This window comes from Onthophagus taurus, unplaced genomic scaffold (genome assembly GCF_036711975.1).
Source record: "Onthophagus taurus isolate NC unplaced genomic scaffold, IU_Otau_3.0 ScKx7SY_15, whole genome shotgun sequence".
Lineage (NCBI taxonomy): Eukaryota > Metazoa > Arthropoda > Insecta > Coleoptera > Scarabaeidae > Onthophagus > Onthophagus taurus.
The window spans coordinates 824,243-841,922 of record NW_027248940.1 but is presented as its reverse complement, the minus strand read 5'-3'; the positions used below and the strand labels follow the sequence as shown (position 1 = coordinate 841,922).

General features: G+C 34.4%; 1 protein-coding gene across 1 annotated transcript; it reads right to left on the bottom strand.

Moving 5' to 3' along the window:
- Positions 1 to 453: 453 nt before the first annotated feature.
- LOC111419853 (serine/threonine-protein phosphatase PP1-gamma catalytic subunit B) lies at positions 454 to 15,847 on the bottom strand. Its single transcript, XM_023052729.2, has 5 exons — positions 15,639 to 15,847; positions 15,351 to 15,482; positions 14,724 to 15,226; positions 1,294 to 1,423; positions 454 to 1,231 (listed from the first exon to the last, which is right to left on the bottom strand). The coding sequence occupies exons 1-5, from the start codon at positions 15,691 to 15,693 to the stop codon at positions 1,065 to 1,067; spliced, it is 987 nt and encodes a 328-aa protein (XP_022908497.1). The 5' UTR covers positions 15,694 to 15,847; the 3' UTR covers positions 454 to 1,064.
- Between the last annotated feature and the right edge of the window lie 1,833 nt (positions 15,848 to 17,680).

The window sequence follows — 17,680 nt, the reverse complement described above, 5'->3', positions numbered from 1 at the left end:
TATTAATTTGAAATGTAATGATTTTTTTATTTTTAATCCTATATTCCCACCACCACCACCAATTAATTTTTCAACTCAAGTTACGCTAATTTACAATTCTCAATCATAGCTAGCGTCATTATATTTAAATTTTATAAAAAATTTCTAAATCTAGTACTTACACCACTAAACCATAGGTGGCGCCATTGTATTTAAATTTTTATATTTACTTTTCTAAAAATCACTAGATCTTTAGTTACTTTTAATACTAACCTAATTTTTTCCCCCCAAACTTTGGTTGGTACCCCTCCCTATACTTTATTAACTTCCGCTCTAGAATCGGCATTTTTACACTACTTGTAATCATCGAAATCATTAAATATTAGCTTTAAAACATTTTCTTTATTTCATTATGATATCTAAATTTGTTCTCGAGATACAATTTTAAATTTTCTTTTTAAATAAAAAGCTCAATATTTTAATAAAATGATTTATTTACAAAAAGAAAAAAATAAAATAAAATTACAAACGAAATTATCATCAAATGTGTCATCATACGTAATTTATAATTCTATATACTTCGAACGTTCGTGGACATACTCCTTTACGGATCGGTTTTACAATTTTTTATTTTTTTTTTTAATATAAACGTTTTCAACATCATTTCATTCATTTAATCGATCGTAAAATAAACGAAAAAATCATAATAATATTAATAAAAATAACTAACGAAAAACGTTTCGGGAATCTTCATTTATTTAAGAAGGTAGAAAAGGAAAAAAGAAACGACGAGGGACGTTGGGGTTTTGGGGGGAACTTAACGGGGCGGATTCGCGGCACGAGGGATTCTTACGAGATTTCTAACCGCCAGGGGGGCGAACAAACTTATTTTTATTAATTTATGTACTTTATTTTTTACTTATTTCTTGTCTTTGTAATTGTGTTACTTCTTTTAATAATAATAATAATTATCGTACCTCGCACTCACGGCGCCCCTATTATTCATTTTTTTTATTTTATTATTAATAATAACTCTTACTACCGTTAGAAAGTACGTCGTAAACCTAATTTAAGAATAATTTACTTCACTTTTTCTTGTTTTTATTCGTGGTGGCGCGAGGTGGCGTCACAGGCCGACTCGCGTTCAACCCTCCGTATTGGAACTTCCGTTTATCCGCTGGCTTCAATATTTGAAAGCTGCACATCAGCGTATCATCCACCGACATCATTGCTCCTGCATTATCAAATTCACCTAAACATTTCAATTCATTTCATTAATTTCAAAAATAATTCCTTGAAAATTCACTTTTTTACCGCAATAATTTGGGGCACTAAACAATGTTACCAATTGACGTTTAGCGAAAAATTCGTAACCATCTTCGACGACTTGATGAGCACGACATATCAGATCGAAATCGTGTTTGTGCAAGAATTTTCCAACTACCTAGAAAATCAAAAAAAATTTTTTTTAACTTGATGTGAAAGTTAAAACTTAGCTTGTTCATGATTTAATTTATTTATTAGACAAAAATAACGCGACAGTGTTTAAAAAGAACGGTTAGAAGACTATACTGCTAGCAGAACACTAAATACTGCTTGCAGAGGACTAGATATTGTTGGTAGAGGACTAGATACTGCTGGTAGGAGACCAAATACTCTTTTCAGAAGATTATACTGCTGCCAGAAGACTTGATACTGCTAGCATAGGACTAAACACTGGTCGCAGAGAACTAGATACTGCTGGTAGGAGACCAAATACTCTTTCCAGAAGATTATACTGGTGCCAGAAAACTAGATACTGTTGGTAGGAGATCAAATACTCTTTCCCAAAAGACTATACTGCTGCCAGAAGACTTGATACTGCCGACGGAGGACTCGATACTGCTGGCAGAGGACTAAACACTGGTCGCAGAGAATCAGACACTGTTGGTAGGAGATCAAATACTCTTTCCAAAAGACTATACTGCTGCCAGAAGACTTGATACTGCTGGTAGGAGACCAAATACTCTTTCCAAAAGACTATACTGCTCCCAGAAGACGTGATACTGCTGGTAGGAGACAAAATACTCTTTCCAGAAGACTATACTGCTGCCAGAAAACCAGATACTGTTGGTAGGAAATCAAATACTCTTTCCCAAAAGACTATACTGCTGCCAGAAGACTTGATACTGCTGACAGAGGACTCGATACTGCTGGCAGAGGACTAAACACTGGTCGCAGAGAACTAGATACTGTTGGTAGGAGATGAAATACTCATTTCAAAAGACTATACTGCTGCCAGAAGACTTGATACTGCTGGTAGGACACCAAATACTCTTTCCAGAAGACTATACTACTGCCAGAAAACCAGATACTGTTGGTAGGAGATCAAATACTCTTTCCCAAAAGACTATACTGCTGCCAGAAGACTTGATACTGCTGACGGAGGACTCGATACTGCTGGCAGAGGACTAAACACTGGTCGCAGAGAACTAGATACTGTTGGTAGGAGATCAAATACTCTTTCCAAAAGACTATACTGCTGCCAGAAGACTTGATACTGCTGGTAGGAGACCAAATACTCTTTCCAAAAGACTATACTGCTGCCAGAAGACGTGATACTGCTGGTAGGAGACAAAATACTCTTTCCAGAAGACTATACTGCTGCCAGAATACTAGATACTGTTGGTAGGAGACCAAATACTCTTTCCAGAAGACTATACTGATTCCAGAAGACTTGATACTGCTGACGGAGGACTCGATACTGCTGGCAGAGGACTAAACACTGGTCGCAGAGAACTAGATACTATTGGTAGGAGATGAAATACTCTTTCCAAAAGACTATACTGCTGCCAGAAGACTTGATACTGCTAGTAGGAGACCAAATACTCTTTCCAAAAGACTATACTGCTGCCAGAAGACGTGATACTGCTGGTAGGAGACAAAATACTCTTTCCAGAAGACTATACTGATGCCAGAAAACCAGATACTGCTGGTAGGAGACCAAATACTCTTTCCAGAAGATTATACTGGTGCTAGAAAACTACATACTGTTGGTAGGAGATCAAATATTCTTTCCCAAAAGACTATACTGCTGCCAGAAGACTTGATACTGCTGACAGAGGACTCGATACTGCTGGCAGAGGACTAAACACTGGTCGCAGAGAACTAGATACTGTTGGTAGGAGATGAAATACTCTTTCCAAAAGACTATACTGCTGCCAGAAGACTTGATACTGCTGGTAGGAGATCAAATACTCTTTCCAAAAGACTATACTGCTGCCAGAAGACTTGATACTGCTGGTAGGAGACCAAATACTCTTTCCCAAAAGACTATATTGCTGCCAGAAGACTTGATACTGCTGACGGAGGACTCGATACTGCTGGCAGAGGACTAAACACTGGTCGCAGAGAACTAGATACTGTTGGTAGGAGATCAAATACTCTTTCCAAAAGACTATACTGCTGCCAGAAGACTTGATACTGCTGGTAGGAGACCAAATACTCTTTCCAAAAGACTATACTGCTGCCAGAAGACGTGATACTGCTGGTAGGAGACAAAATACTCTTTCCAGAAGACTATACTGCTGCCAGAATACTAGATACTGTTGGTAGAAGACCAAATACTCTTTCCAGAAGACTATACTGCTGCCAGAAGACTTGATACTGCTGACAGAGGACTCGATACTGCTGGCAGAGGACTAAACACTGGTCGCAGAGAACTAGATACTGTTGGTAGGAGATGAAATACTCTTTCCAAAAGACTATACTGCTGCCAGAAGACTTGATACTGCTGGTAGGAGATCAAATACTCTTTCCAAAAGACTATACTGCTGCCAGAAGACTTGATACTGCTGGTAGGAGATCAAATACTCTTTCCGAAAGACTATACTGCTGCCAGAAGACTTGATACTGCTGGTAGGAGACCAAATACTCTTTCCCAAAAGACTATATTGCTGCCAGAAGACTTGATACTGCTGACGGAGGACTCGATACTGCTGGCAGAGGACTAAACACTGGTCGCAGAGAACTAGATACTGTTGGTAGGAGATCAAATACTCTTTCCAAAAGACTATACTGCTGCCAGAAGACTTGATACTGCTGGTAGGAGACCAAATACTCTTTCCAAAAGACTATACTGCTGCCAGAAGACGTGATACTGCTGGTAGGAGACAAAATACTCTTTCCAGAAGACTATACTGCTGCCAGAATACTAGATACTGTTGGTAGAAGACCAAATACTCTTTCCAGAAGACTATACTGATGCCAGAAGACTTGATACTGCTGACGGAGGACTCGATACTGCTGGCAGAGGACTAAACACTGGTCGCAGAGAACTAGATACTGTTGGTAGGAGATGAAATACTCTTTCCAAAAAACTAGACTGCTGCCAGAAGACGTGATACTGCTGGTAGGAGACAAGATACTCTTTCCAGAAGACTATACTGCTGCCAGAAAACTAGATACTGTTGGAAGGAGACCAAATACTCTTTCCAGAAGACTATACTGCTGCCAGAAAACTAGATACTGTTGGTAGGAGATCAAATACTCTTTCCAAAAGACTATACTGCTGCCAGAAGACTTGATACTGCTAGTAGGAGACCAAATACTCTTTCCAAATGACTATACTGCTGCCAGAAGACTTGATACTGCTGGTAGGAGACAAAATACTCTTTCCAGAAGACTATACTGCTGCCAGAAAACTAGATACTGTTGGTAGGATACCAAATACTCTTTCCAGAAGACTATACTGCTGCCAGAAAACTAGATACTGTTGGTAGGAGATCAAATGCTCTTTCCAAAAGTCTATACTGCTGCCAGAAGACTTGATACTGCTGACGGAGGACTAAATACTGCTCGCAGAGGACTAGATATTACTGGTAGAGGACCAAATACACTTTCCAGATGACTAGATACTGCTGGCAGTGCAGGATTCGCCAGATTTAAATCGCATAATTTAAAACACGACTTTAATCAATGATTTAAATCAAGTAGTATTTCTATATTAATCAATAATTTAAGTGAAAAGAAAATAAATATATTTCTTATATGTATATTGAGATTGTATATTTATTTATACATTTTCACTTACAAATACTCTTTCCAGAAGATTATACTGCTGCCAGAAGACTTGATACTGCTGGCATAGAACTAAACACTGGTCGCAGAGAACTAGATACTGCTGGTAGGAGACCAAATACTCTTTCCAGAAGATTATACTGCTGCCAGAAAACTAGATACTGTTGGTAGGAGATTAAATGCTCTTTCCAAAAGACTATACTGCTGTTAGAAGACTTGATACTGCTGACGGAGGACTCGCTACTGCTGGCAGAGGACTAAACACTGCTCGCAGAGAACTAGATACTGCTGGTAGGAGACCAAATACTCTTTCCAGAAGACTATACTGCTGCCAGGAAACTAAATACTGTTGGTAGGAGATCAAATGCTCTTTCCAAAAGACTATACTGCTGTTAGAAGACTTGATACTGCTGACGGAGGACTAAATACTGCTCGCAGAGGACTAGATATTACTGGTAGGAGACCAAATACACTTTCCAGATGACTAGATACTGCTGGCAGTGCAGGATTCGCCAGATTTAAATCGCATAATTTAAAACACGACTTTAATCAATGATTTAAATCAAGTACTATTTCTATATTAATTAATAATTTAAGTGAAAAGAAAATAAATATATTTCTTATGTGTATATTGAGATTGTATATTTATTTAATCATTTTCACTTATTTCATAGCATGTCCGATATTCCAAACTGCATAGGTCATGGTACTTATTACTTTTATATTACTACAAGATGCTATTCAGTTTGATAATACGAGTTAAAAAAAAAGTGCTGTTTTTGTGAACCTTATCAACTTTTCTTGTGCAAAATGTATTGGTAATTCAAGGCTTTGACATTAAAGGTTTATTTATACAGTTTATTTTTCTTGTAAGGCCAATAATGGGTGAACGATAAAAAAAAATCATGCAGATGGCAAATGAGATGATGAAGCAAAAAGAAAAAGTAAATATAAAAAATAATGAGCTAATGAAAGAACTCAGAGACGCAACAAATGAAGGTAGAAACAGCCATCAATGATTTCGTAACGACACCAGTAAACGAGTGTTTAAGCGATAATCCACAGCCAACAATTTCGCTGTATGATTCATCAATTAAACAAGTAACAGAACAATCAGATGGTTATGCAAGTTCAACTAAACTTCGTTTTAAAAGGAGATGAACAACGTAAATACTTTTCCAGTCCTGCTAGTGACTTAGAAGTCTCTGAAAAATTGTTTTCATCGGGCTCTAATGATGAATTCAAAAGAGCCTCTAGTCCCTCATAGGTCTAATGACACCCCAGCTATTAACGATAATGACACAGAAATCATAAATGAAACCAAAACAGGTAAAAAAAAGAATACGAAATATAAATAACTGGAAAAAAGTAGACTTGAAAGAAACTTGTGAAGGGGCAAATTGGTGGGGTGGTGATAGGAGGAACAAAAGTGCACACTTTGGCGTATGCGGACAATTTGGTGGTCATAGATAGAGAGGCGGTGGAGATAAAGGGGGTGATGAGGTCCCTGGAAAGATATTTTAAGACGAAGGGGTTGGAGGTAAATGTCGAGAAGAAAGAAGGAGGAATGGAGGTAGCAGTGAAGAAAGATAAAGGAAGTAAAAGGGTACAGGTACATGGGATATGGATTCGCGCGGGTCGGGGCGCACGTGAGAGCGATGGCAAAAAGAGCGAACAGCGAGTGGGACAGGTTTGGGGATGGGGGAAAAAACTTTTGGGAGGGACGTGGGAAAAAGAAAGGTTATGTTTGATGGCTTGGTAAGGAGCACAATTATGTACGGCGCAGAAGTATGGGGATGGAGAGAACAAGGTTTGCTGGAGGATATACAAACACGATATTGGGGATGGATACTAGGGTTGGCAAGAGAGACTCCAGGGTATGTAGTGAGGGAGGAGGTTAAGGTGGATGCAGTAAGGGTGGAGGCGGGGAGAAGAGCAGTGAAGTATGAGGAAATGATAGAAGCAAGACCGCATTGCAGGATCTTGAGAGAGTGCTGGAGGGAAATTAAGGAGAGGAGGCTGATCTATGGGCAAAAGGCTTAGAAGACCTTCTCCCAATAATAATATCTCTATATATAGCTAGCTACAGCTTTAGCTACATACCCACTCTATGGAGGAAAGTAAATGTGGTCTTCATACCTAAAGGTGGTAGGCGTTCAAACGCGGACCCCAAGGCGTACAGACCAATTAGCCTAACTTCATTTCTCCTCAAAGGGATGGAAAAGGTAATCGATCAATACCTAAGGAATGGAGTGCTTATCACAAATCCACTCCACCCTAGCCAACATGCTTACCAGAAAGCAAAATCAACAATTACCGCTCTCCATGCTTGACTAGCACCTTAGAGGAGGCAATTGCAACCAAAGAGATAGCCCTTTGTGCTTTCATAGATATAGAGGGTGCGTTTGATAACACCTCATATGAATCCATAGAGAAGGCTCTAAACGTAAAAGACATACATCCGTCGACAATCAAGTGGTGTATAGCCATGTTGAAAAGTCGGCAGACTATAAAGGCGCTAAGAGGATGTCCCCAAGGGGGAGTGCTATCACCTCTATTATGGTGCCTGGTAGTTGATGACTTGATGAACACCCTAACTAAAAACGGATTTAAGATACAAGGGTATGCTGATGACCTGGCAATCACAATCCGAGGTAAATATGATTCAATCATAACTCAGCTAATGCAGAAAGCCCTACTACTCACCAGTACTTGGTGCAGAAGCAATGGGCTCAGCATCAATCCCAATAAAATCGAAATAGTCCCTTTCACTCGGAGAAGAAAGCTACAAATAAAAGCACCCTCCATTGAAAGCAGAACTATTAACCTCAAAACAGAAACTAAATACCTAGGGGTAATACTTGACAGTAAACTAAACTGGAACTTACACTTAGATAAGGTGAGGAAAAAGGCCATCATGGCAAACCAGATCTGCCGCAGGCTCCTAGGAAGGAACTGGGGTCTCAAACCACGAATGGCTCATTGGGCCTACGTAGCAATAATCAGACCCATGGTCGCCTACGCCTCATTGGTTTGGTGGCCAAAAACAAAACATAAGACAGCTCAACAACAGCTGGCACAAATCCAGCGGTTAGCATGTCTTAACATTACGGGTGCAATGAGATCCTGTCCGACGGGTGCTTTGGAAGCCCTACTCGGTCTCTCACCGCTCCACATATATATACAAAAGGAGGCAGCCTTAAGTGCCTTATCACTGAAAACAGTTTCTTCACTCAAGTTGATGCAGGGTAACCTCAGAGGACACCTCGAGATCCTCAAAGACCCATGTCTAAATCACCTGATTGAAATTAAAACGGACCTCATACCGACGGAATACAATTTCAACCAACCGTATAAGGTGATATTTAGTAGCAGGGATGACTGGGCGAAAGGAGGGCCTCAACTAAAAAGAGGAGCCCTAGCCTGGTACACCGATGCTTCAAAGACAGTAAGATCTGGAGTAGGCATGGGCATCAGTGGACCAAATAGCCACATCAAATTGCCCCTCAGCTCGGACTTAACAATTTTCCAAGCAGAAGTTCTTGCTATAAACTTCTGCACCGCTTTGAACCTACAGAAGGGACAAAAAGGTGCATCCATAAACATTTTCACAGACAGTCGGGCCGCCTTAAAGGCAATTCAGGCCTACACGTGTGGCTCCGCACTGATCAGAGAGTGCACCAACAATCTGAGAGAACTCGCTAGGGGCAATGATGTTACCCTATGGTGGGTTCCAGGTCACAGCAACATTGAGGGCAATGAGAAGGCCGACAAGCTGGCCAAAGAGGCAGCAAACACGCCCTTCATTGGACCCCAACCTGGATGTGGACTACAAAAAAGCCACCTAAAACAAATAATCAACAACTGGGAGGCTTCAAAGATAGCCTTACGCTGGAAAGAACTTCCAGGTCACAGACAAGCGAAGAGTATGATAATTCCGTCGCAAAACAAAACCAAAGAGGTTTTATGCCTCAGCAAAGGGGATCTAAGAACGCTCTCAGGCTACCTGACCGGCCACGTGCCCCTAAAATACCACCTCTTCCACATTGGACAAGCTGAGGATCAAACTTGTCGACTATGCAACGACGAGTCAGAAACTGCTGAACATATACTGTGCAATTGCGTCGCCAGAGGCCGTCTAAGGCACAACGTCTTCGGTAAAACTCCCCTGTTACCTACCGACATAAAGGTTCATGACCTCAGGACAATACTAAGGTTCATTAAGGACCTACATTTGCCCTAAACCTTTGGAGGGCTAAAGTTACAATAGATCTTGTAGGTCGCGGTAACGAGAGGGGCCGCCCTCCTCAGCCCGACAGCAATAATAATAATGGGCAAAGAGACAGGGTAATTAGTACAAGAATATTATAGAAGAGTGGGAATTCACTAACTGGGATCGAAAACAGAAGAGCAAAAAGAGGTGAAATGTGGAAGGAGGGTCACAGATACGAGAAGGGAGATATAATGAAAAGTATGGGGAAATAGTGACAGAGGAACTGCCAAAGTATTTGTTGATGGAGGGGGATGATGAAGGGAAGAGATTGGTGGCCAGATTCCGCTGTGGCAATGAGCAGAGGGGGAATAGGCACTGGGCGGACGATGTGGAGAGGTGGTGTAGGCTGTGTGGAGTGGATTGGGAGACGGTGGAACACATACTGAGAGGATGTAGTGAACTAAGGGAGGAGGTAATGGACAGGAAGCAGATTTTAGGAGAGGGGGGCGAGAGCAAAAGATGGATGAGGAAGGTGATGGTGGCGGGGAGGCGAAGGTGTGGAAAGGGGGGAGGAGGGTAGAGGATCTGGAGGTATAATATATCCTTGTATGGAATTTATATTCTGGAATGTGCCGTATTGGTTAGGAAGAATTGCTTTAAATTTTTCAAAAAATATGAAACATCACATCCTCGAAACACACGCGGGAAGCTGAAGGTGGTGCCACCAAAAACGCACCTTACAAAGATTCAGAAGACGGCTCTGTACCAGAGTATCAAGATCTACAATCACATTTCGGAAGGTATAAAGGTCCTGCCAGTTCCAGGATTCCGGAGAAGACTGAGAGCTATTGTCACGGAAAATCCGATGTATACCATTGACATGTTTTTCCAATTTAATGTTTGAACTCAATGTGTATTATATTACAATGTAATTATTGTTAAATTGACGTACTCTACGCTTTTTTGGTAAAATGGGGGGAATAAAGTACTATTATTATTATGTACAGGGTGATTCAAAAAACCGCTGACAGACTTCTAAGGCTTAATATACATGGGGTCGCAAATGCCTCCTTAACGAGATATAGCGGGTCAAAGTTTCTTTAAAATTAAACATTATCTGTGAACTAACACTAGACCTAGAACTAGAAATATTCGGGTTTAGCCGTCTTGAGAGACGTGGGACTAAATCCGAATGTTTCTAGTTCTCGGTCTAGTGTTAGTTCTAGTGGCAGTGGTAGGTAACGTTAGTTAGCATAAGATATTACTATGTATGTTGTATATTTTTCGAGTTTAGTCGTGAAAAAACTTTCAGTTGTAAATGTCAACTTTAATTTTATTATTATATACGTGATCTTCGTAAAATAACCTTTAAAATTAGTACACTTATCTCAAAAAACAAAAAAATTAGAATAAGTAACATTAAACCTGAAGTTAGCAACAATGAAGATAGCAATTTAATTTTTAAATATTAATACCAACCTTAATTTTTTATTTTTTTTATCATATTTTAGTTTTTGTGACAAATATTAAGACATTTTATAAAAATTAAGAATATATCAAAATGACATTGACATTTCAAACCGGAAGTTACTTATATCTCGAGTAATATTGGAATTAAACGTATCATGTTCGAACTCATTTTAAAGGATTTTAAACGACAATTACAAATATGTCAAAAATGGACGTTGACATTCTTAACCGGAAGTTGACCATAACTTCATTAATATTAAAAATAAATATGTTGTCTTTGTACTCATTTTAAAGGATTATTAATGAAGATTACAAATATGTCAAAATTGATGTTGACATTTTAAACATGAAGTTAGTTATCATATAATAGACGAATGGACAACTTCATGGTGTTCTTTCATGATGTATTTTTTATTTAAAAAAACCTTTAAAATGAGTCCAAATAAGACGTACTTATCTCAAAAAACAAGCAAAAAATTTAGAATAAAAAACATTAAACCCGAAGTTAGCAATTTAATTTTTAAATCTTAATACCAACCTCAATTTTTTATTATATTTTTGTGACAAATATTAAGACATTTTATAAAAATTAAGACGTTTCAAAATGACATTGACATTTCAAACCGGAAGTTGCTTATATCTCGAGTAATATTGGAATTAAAGGTATCATGTTCGGACTCATTTTCAAAGATTTTTCACGACGATTACAAATATGTCAAAATTGCCGTTGACATTCTTAACCGGAAGTTGACCATAACTTCATTAATATTAAAGATAAATATGTCGTCTTTGTATTTATTTTAAAGGATTATTAATGAAGATTACAAATATGTCAAAATTGATGTTGACATTTTAAACATGAAGTTAGTTATATAATAGACGAATGGACAACTTCATGGTGTTCTTTCATGATATATTTTTTATTAAAAAAAACCTTTAAAATGAGTCCAAACAAGACGCACTTATTTCAATAAAAAAGAAAGTTAGAATAAAAAACATTAAACCCGAAGTTAGCAACAATGAAGATAGCAATTTAATTTTTAAATATTAATACCAACCTTAATTATTTTTTTTTTTTATATTTTTGTTTTTGTGACAAATATTTAAACATTTTATAAAAATTAAGAATATATCAAAATGACATTGATATTTGAAACCGGAAGTTGCTTATATCTCGAGTAATATTGAAATTAAACATATCATCTTTGGACTCACTTTAAAGGATTTTTCACGACCATTATAAATATGTCAAAATTGACGTTGACATTCTTAACCGGAAGTTGACCATAACTTCATTAATATTGAAGATAAATATGTCGTGTTTGTGCTCATTTTAAAAGATTATTAATGAAGATTACAAATATGTCAAAATTGAGGTTGACATTTTAAACCTGAAGTTAGTTATCATATAATAGACAAATGGACAACTTCATGGTGTTCTTTCATGATGTATTTTTTATTAAAAAAAACCTTTAAAATGAGTCCAAACAAGGCGCACTTATCTCAAAAAAGAAAAAAAGTTAGAATAAATAACAATAAACCCGAAGTTAGCAACAATGAATATAGCAATTTCATTTTTAAATATTAATACCAACCTTAATTTTTTTTATTATCTTAAGACATTTTATAAAAATTAAGAATATGTCAAAATGACATTGACATTTCAAACCGGAAGTTGCTTATATCTCGATTAATATTGGAATTAAACGTATCATGTTCGGACTCATTTTAAAGAATTTTTCACGACGATTACAAATATGTCAAAATTGACTTTGACATTTCTAACCGGAAGTTGACCATAACTTCATTAATATTGGAGATAAATGTGTCGTGTTTGTACTTATTTTAAAGGATTTTTAATAAAGATTACAAATATGTCAAAATTGAGGTTGACATTTTAAACCTGAAGTTAGTTATCATACAATAGACAAATGGACAACTTCACCGTGTTCATTCATGATGTATTTTTTATTAAAAAAAAACCTTTAAAATGAGTCCAAACAAGACGCACTTATTTCAATAAAAAAGAAAGTTAGAATAAAAAACATTAAACCCGAAGTTAGCAACAATGAAGATAGCAATTTAATTTTTAAATATTAATACCAACCTCAATATTTATTTTTTTTATTATACTTTTTTCCTTTTAAAGGATTTTTCAAGACGATTACAAATATGTCAAAATTGACTTTGACATTTCTAACCGGAAGTTGACCATAACTTCATTAATATTGGAGATAAATATATCGTGTTTGTACTCATTTTAAAGGATTTTTAATGACGGTTACAAATATGTCAAAATTGAGGTTGACATTTTAAACATGAAGTTAGTTATCATATAATAGACGAATGGATAACTTCATGGTGTTCTTTCATGATGTATTTTTTATTAAAAAAAACCTTTAAAATGAGTCCAAACAAGACGCACTTATTTCAATAAAAAAGAAAGTTTGAATAAAAAACATTAAACCTGAAGTTAGCAACAATGAAGATAGCAATTTCATTTTTAAATGTTAATACCAACCTTATTTTTTTTTTATTATCTTAAGACAATTTATAAAAATTAAGAATATGTCAAATTGACATTGACATTTCAAACCGGATGTTGCTTATATCTCGAGTAATATTGGAATTAAAAGTATCATGTTCGGACTCATTTTAAGGAATTTTTTACGACGATTACAAATATGTCAAAATTGACTTTGACATTTCTAACCGGAAGTTGACCATAACTTCATTAATATTGAAGATAAATATGTCGTGTTTGTACTTATTTTAAAGGATTTTTAATGAAGATTACAAATATGTCAAAATTGAGGTTGACATTTTAAACCTGAAGTTAGTTATCATATAATAGACAAATGGACAACTTCATGGTGTTCTGTCATGATGTATTCTTTATTAAAAGAACCTTTAAAATGAGTCCAAACATGACGCACTTATCTCAAAAAAGTTTGACTAAAAAAACGTTAAACCGGAAGTTAGCAACAATGAAGATAGCAGTTTAATTGTAGTATTAAATATTAATGCCAACCTTAATTTTTGACAAAATTGACATTCTTAACCGGAAGTTGACCATAACTTCATTAATATTGAAGATAAATATGTCGTGTCTGTACTCATTTTAAAGGATTTTTAATGAAGATTACAAATATGTCAAACTTGAGGTTGACATTTTAAACCTGAAGTTAGTTATCTTTTAACAAATGTTTTATAAATAAAGTTAATCTAGTGTTAGTCACTTTTCCGCACTTCCTTTTTAATTTTAACATGTTTTTTGGGTCATTTCACATTGATTTAAAAAAAATCGTCGATTTTTAAGCCACATGATGATTCTTGAACTTGTAACACTTCGTCCTTAATTTCATTTTATAACTTTTTAAACTTTAATTTTGTAAATTAGTAACTAATAATCTAATTTCGACTTTGATATGTGATCTTTTTTAACAAAAGAAAAAGAAATATTAAGAAACTTTGTTTGTAAAATGGATAAGGTGAGAGATGTTAATCTATTTGTAGAGTCTCTGAAAATGGCCAAGGGCCAAAACTAGTTAGACTTAAATTCTATATAAAATAAAAACCAATTTAGAATTACAAAATCAAACTCTAGATTATTTACTCATCATTTTGACTCTAGTATTTGTGATTAAATTTATGCCACAACTTATTGAAACAGCCTGTATAATCTTGTGATAGCTAACAACAGTGTTCTGTGATAAAAATAGACAGACACCAAACAATTTTCAATAATTTGAGCCTATCTATTCTGAGAAGATTTATATTTTTAGAGAATGAAAACGAATTTTATGTCAAATATCATTGAATTAACCTCAAATCTTTAAAAATTAATAAACCAATGCTAAATCTGTTTGTTTATTATGGAAGCAATGGGATTTAAGGAGAAGGAGGCGTCACATGAGGAAGATTTCCTAAAATTTATATCTGATATAAATTAACATTCACATAAATAGATAAAAACTGGTCTTTATCAAAATTGAATACTTACTTCAGCTCCAAAAGTGAAACTAACACCTCGATCATTCTCCCCCCATCCTGTAGTATCCTTATCCGGATCAGACCATAACAGATCGCACAATAACCCTTGATCTGGAACATCTGTGGGTCGCATAATACGCCGAATCTGTTCCATACTTTGTAAATCGGGACTTAACCCACCATGACAACAGAAAATTTTTTCATCAACGATAGCCGCCACCGGCAAACAATTAAAGCAATCAGTGAACGTTTTCCAAAGTTTAATGTTGTAACGGCGTTTGCACTCGTCGTAAAAACCATAAATACGATTGATGGAGGCGCACTCGTGGTTCCCGCGCAACAAAAAAAAGTTCTCAGGGTACTTAATCTTGTACGCGAGCAACAAACAGATCGTTTCGAGAGATTGCTTTCCCCGATCCACGTAATCCCCTAAGAAAAGATAATTCGATTCCGGCGGGAATCCTCCGTATTCGAATAAACGCAAAAGATCGTAGTATTGACCGTGAATATCACCTAGAAAAATAAATTAATTAAAATTAAAACGTCAAAAAAGTTGGGTTATATCAAAAAAAAAGGTAGGTTATGTCAAAAAAAAAATGGCGGTTTTATTTATTATTATTTAAATTAATTTATTTACCGCATATTTTTAAAGGTGCCTCTAATTCTAATAAAATCGGTTGACTCAGGAAGATTTCTCTTGATTTCAAACACAAACTTTTTATTTCGCTTTCGGTGAGTTGTACATTTTTGCCAGGTCTCGCTCCTCTTACTACAACAAAAATACGTTAAATTAAACGAATAAAGCGGTTAGTTTTTGATTAAAACGGCGTTTAAACGATTTGAATGAAAATTTTTTAAGGCGTTAACACCGAACGAAATCGAGAGACGCCATTAAAGTGTTTTCTGACCTTCGCGGGACGCTTACCTTCGAGTAATCGGGCTATAATACTGTCTATGTTTAATTTGTCCGCTTCCGCCATGTCCCGGGGGGTATACTTAAACTTCCCGTACGCGAAACTAACGGAAAAACGTGGGGATGACCGCGATTAAACGGGATTTTTGCAGTTTGTTGGAAAAAAAAGGGTCAAAACACGGACACATACACAGCAAACACCTCTATAACAGCGATTTGACAGGTCACTAAACTCCCTGTGATGGTTGTGCAAACTTTACGCAATAAAAATCACCAACATATTTTTATTAAATAGAAAATGACTATTTATTTAATGAAATAATTCGAAATTTAATCTTTTTTTGTTAATTTGTTTCAAATTATTTTAAATAAATAATAAATAAAATAAATTTAATTCGATTTTTTACTAACTTGTTATATCAAATCATAGATGTCGCCCCTAAAAAATGTTTAAATTAACTTTAATTTAATTAATAATAAATTTAATCAAATCAAATCTTATTTTTCTTTTATTAAACATTAATAAATTTAAAATCATCTCAATTAATCACCACGAAATTAGTTTATAAACAAACATGATGAGTGGATGTTAATAAACACATTATTTAATTTTTAATTTATTTAATGAAATAATTCGATATTGAATTCTTTTTGTTAATTTATCTCAAATTATTTTAAATAAATAATAAATAAAATAAATTTAATTCGATTTTTAGTTAACTTATTATATCAAATCATAGATGTCGCCTCCTAAAAGTGTTTAAATTAACTTTAATTTAATTAATAATAAATTTAACTTATCAAACCTTATTTTTCTTCTATTAAACATTATAATTAAACATTAATAAATTTAAAATCATCTCAATTAATCACCACGAAATTAGTTTATAAACAAATATGGTTGGTGGATGTCAATTAACACATTTTTTCATTTTTAATTTATTTGATGAAGTAATTCGAAATTGAATCCTTTTTTGTTAATTTATTTCAAATTATTTTAAATAAATAATAAATAAAATAAATTTAATTCGATTTTTAGTTAACTTATTATATCAAATCATAGATGTCGCCTCCTAAAAGTGTTTAAATTAACTTTAATTTAATTAATAATAAATTTAACTTATCAAACCTTATTTTTCTTCTATTAAACATTATAATTAAACATTAATAAATTTAAAATCATCTCAATTAATCACCACGAAATTAGTCTATAAACAAATATGGTTGGTGGATGTCAATAAACACATTATTTCATTTTTAATTTATTTAATGAAGTAATTCGAAATTGAATCCTTTTTTGTTAATTTATTTCAAATTATTTTAAATAAATAATAAATAAAATAAATTTAATACGATTTTTTACTAACTTACTCTATCAAATCATAGATGTCGCCTCCTAAAAAATGTTTAAATTAACTTTAATTTAATTAATAATTAATTTTACCCATCAAATCTTATTTTTCTTCTATTAAACATTATAATTAAACATTAATAAATTTATAATCATCTCAATTAATCACCACGAAATTAGTTTATAAACAAACATGGTTGGTGGATGTCAATAAACACATTATTTCATTTTTAATTTATTTAATGAAGTAATTCGAAATTGAATCCTTTTTTGTTAATTTATTTCAAATTATTTTAAATAAATAATAAATAAAATAAATTTAATACGATTTTTTACTAACTTATTATATCAAATCATAGATGTCGCCTCCTAAAAATATTTAAATAAACTTTAATTTAATTAATAATTAATTTTACCCATCAAATCTTATTTTTCTTCTATTAAACATTATAATTAAACATTAATAAATTTAGAATCATCTCAATTAATCACCATGACATTAGTTTATAAACAAACAAGGTGGGTGGATGTAAATAAACACATTATTTCATTTTTAATTTATTTAATGAAGTAATTCGAAATTGAATCCTTTTTTGTTAATTTATTTCAAATTATTATAAATAAATAATAAATAAAATAAATTTAATTCGATTTTTTACTAACTTATTATATCAAATCATAGATGTCGCCTCCTAAAAAATAT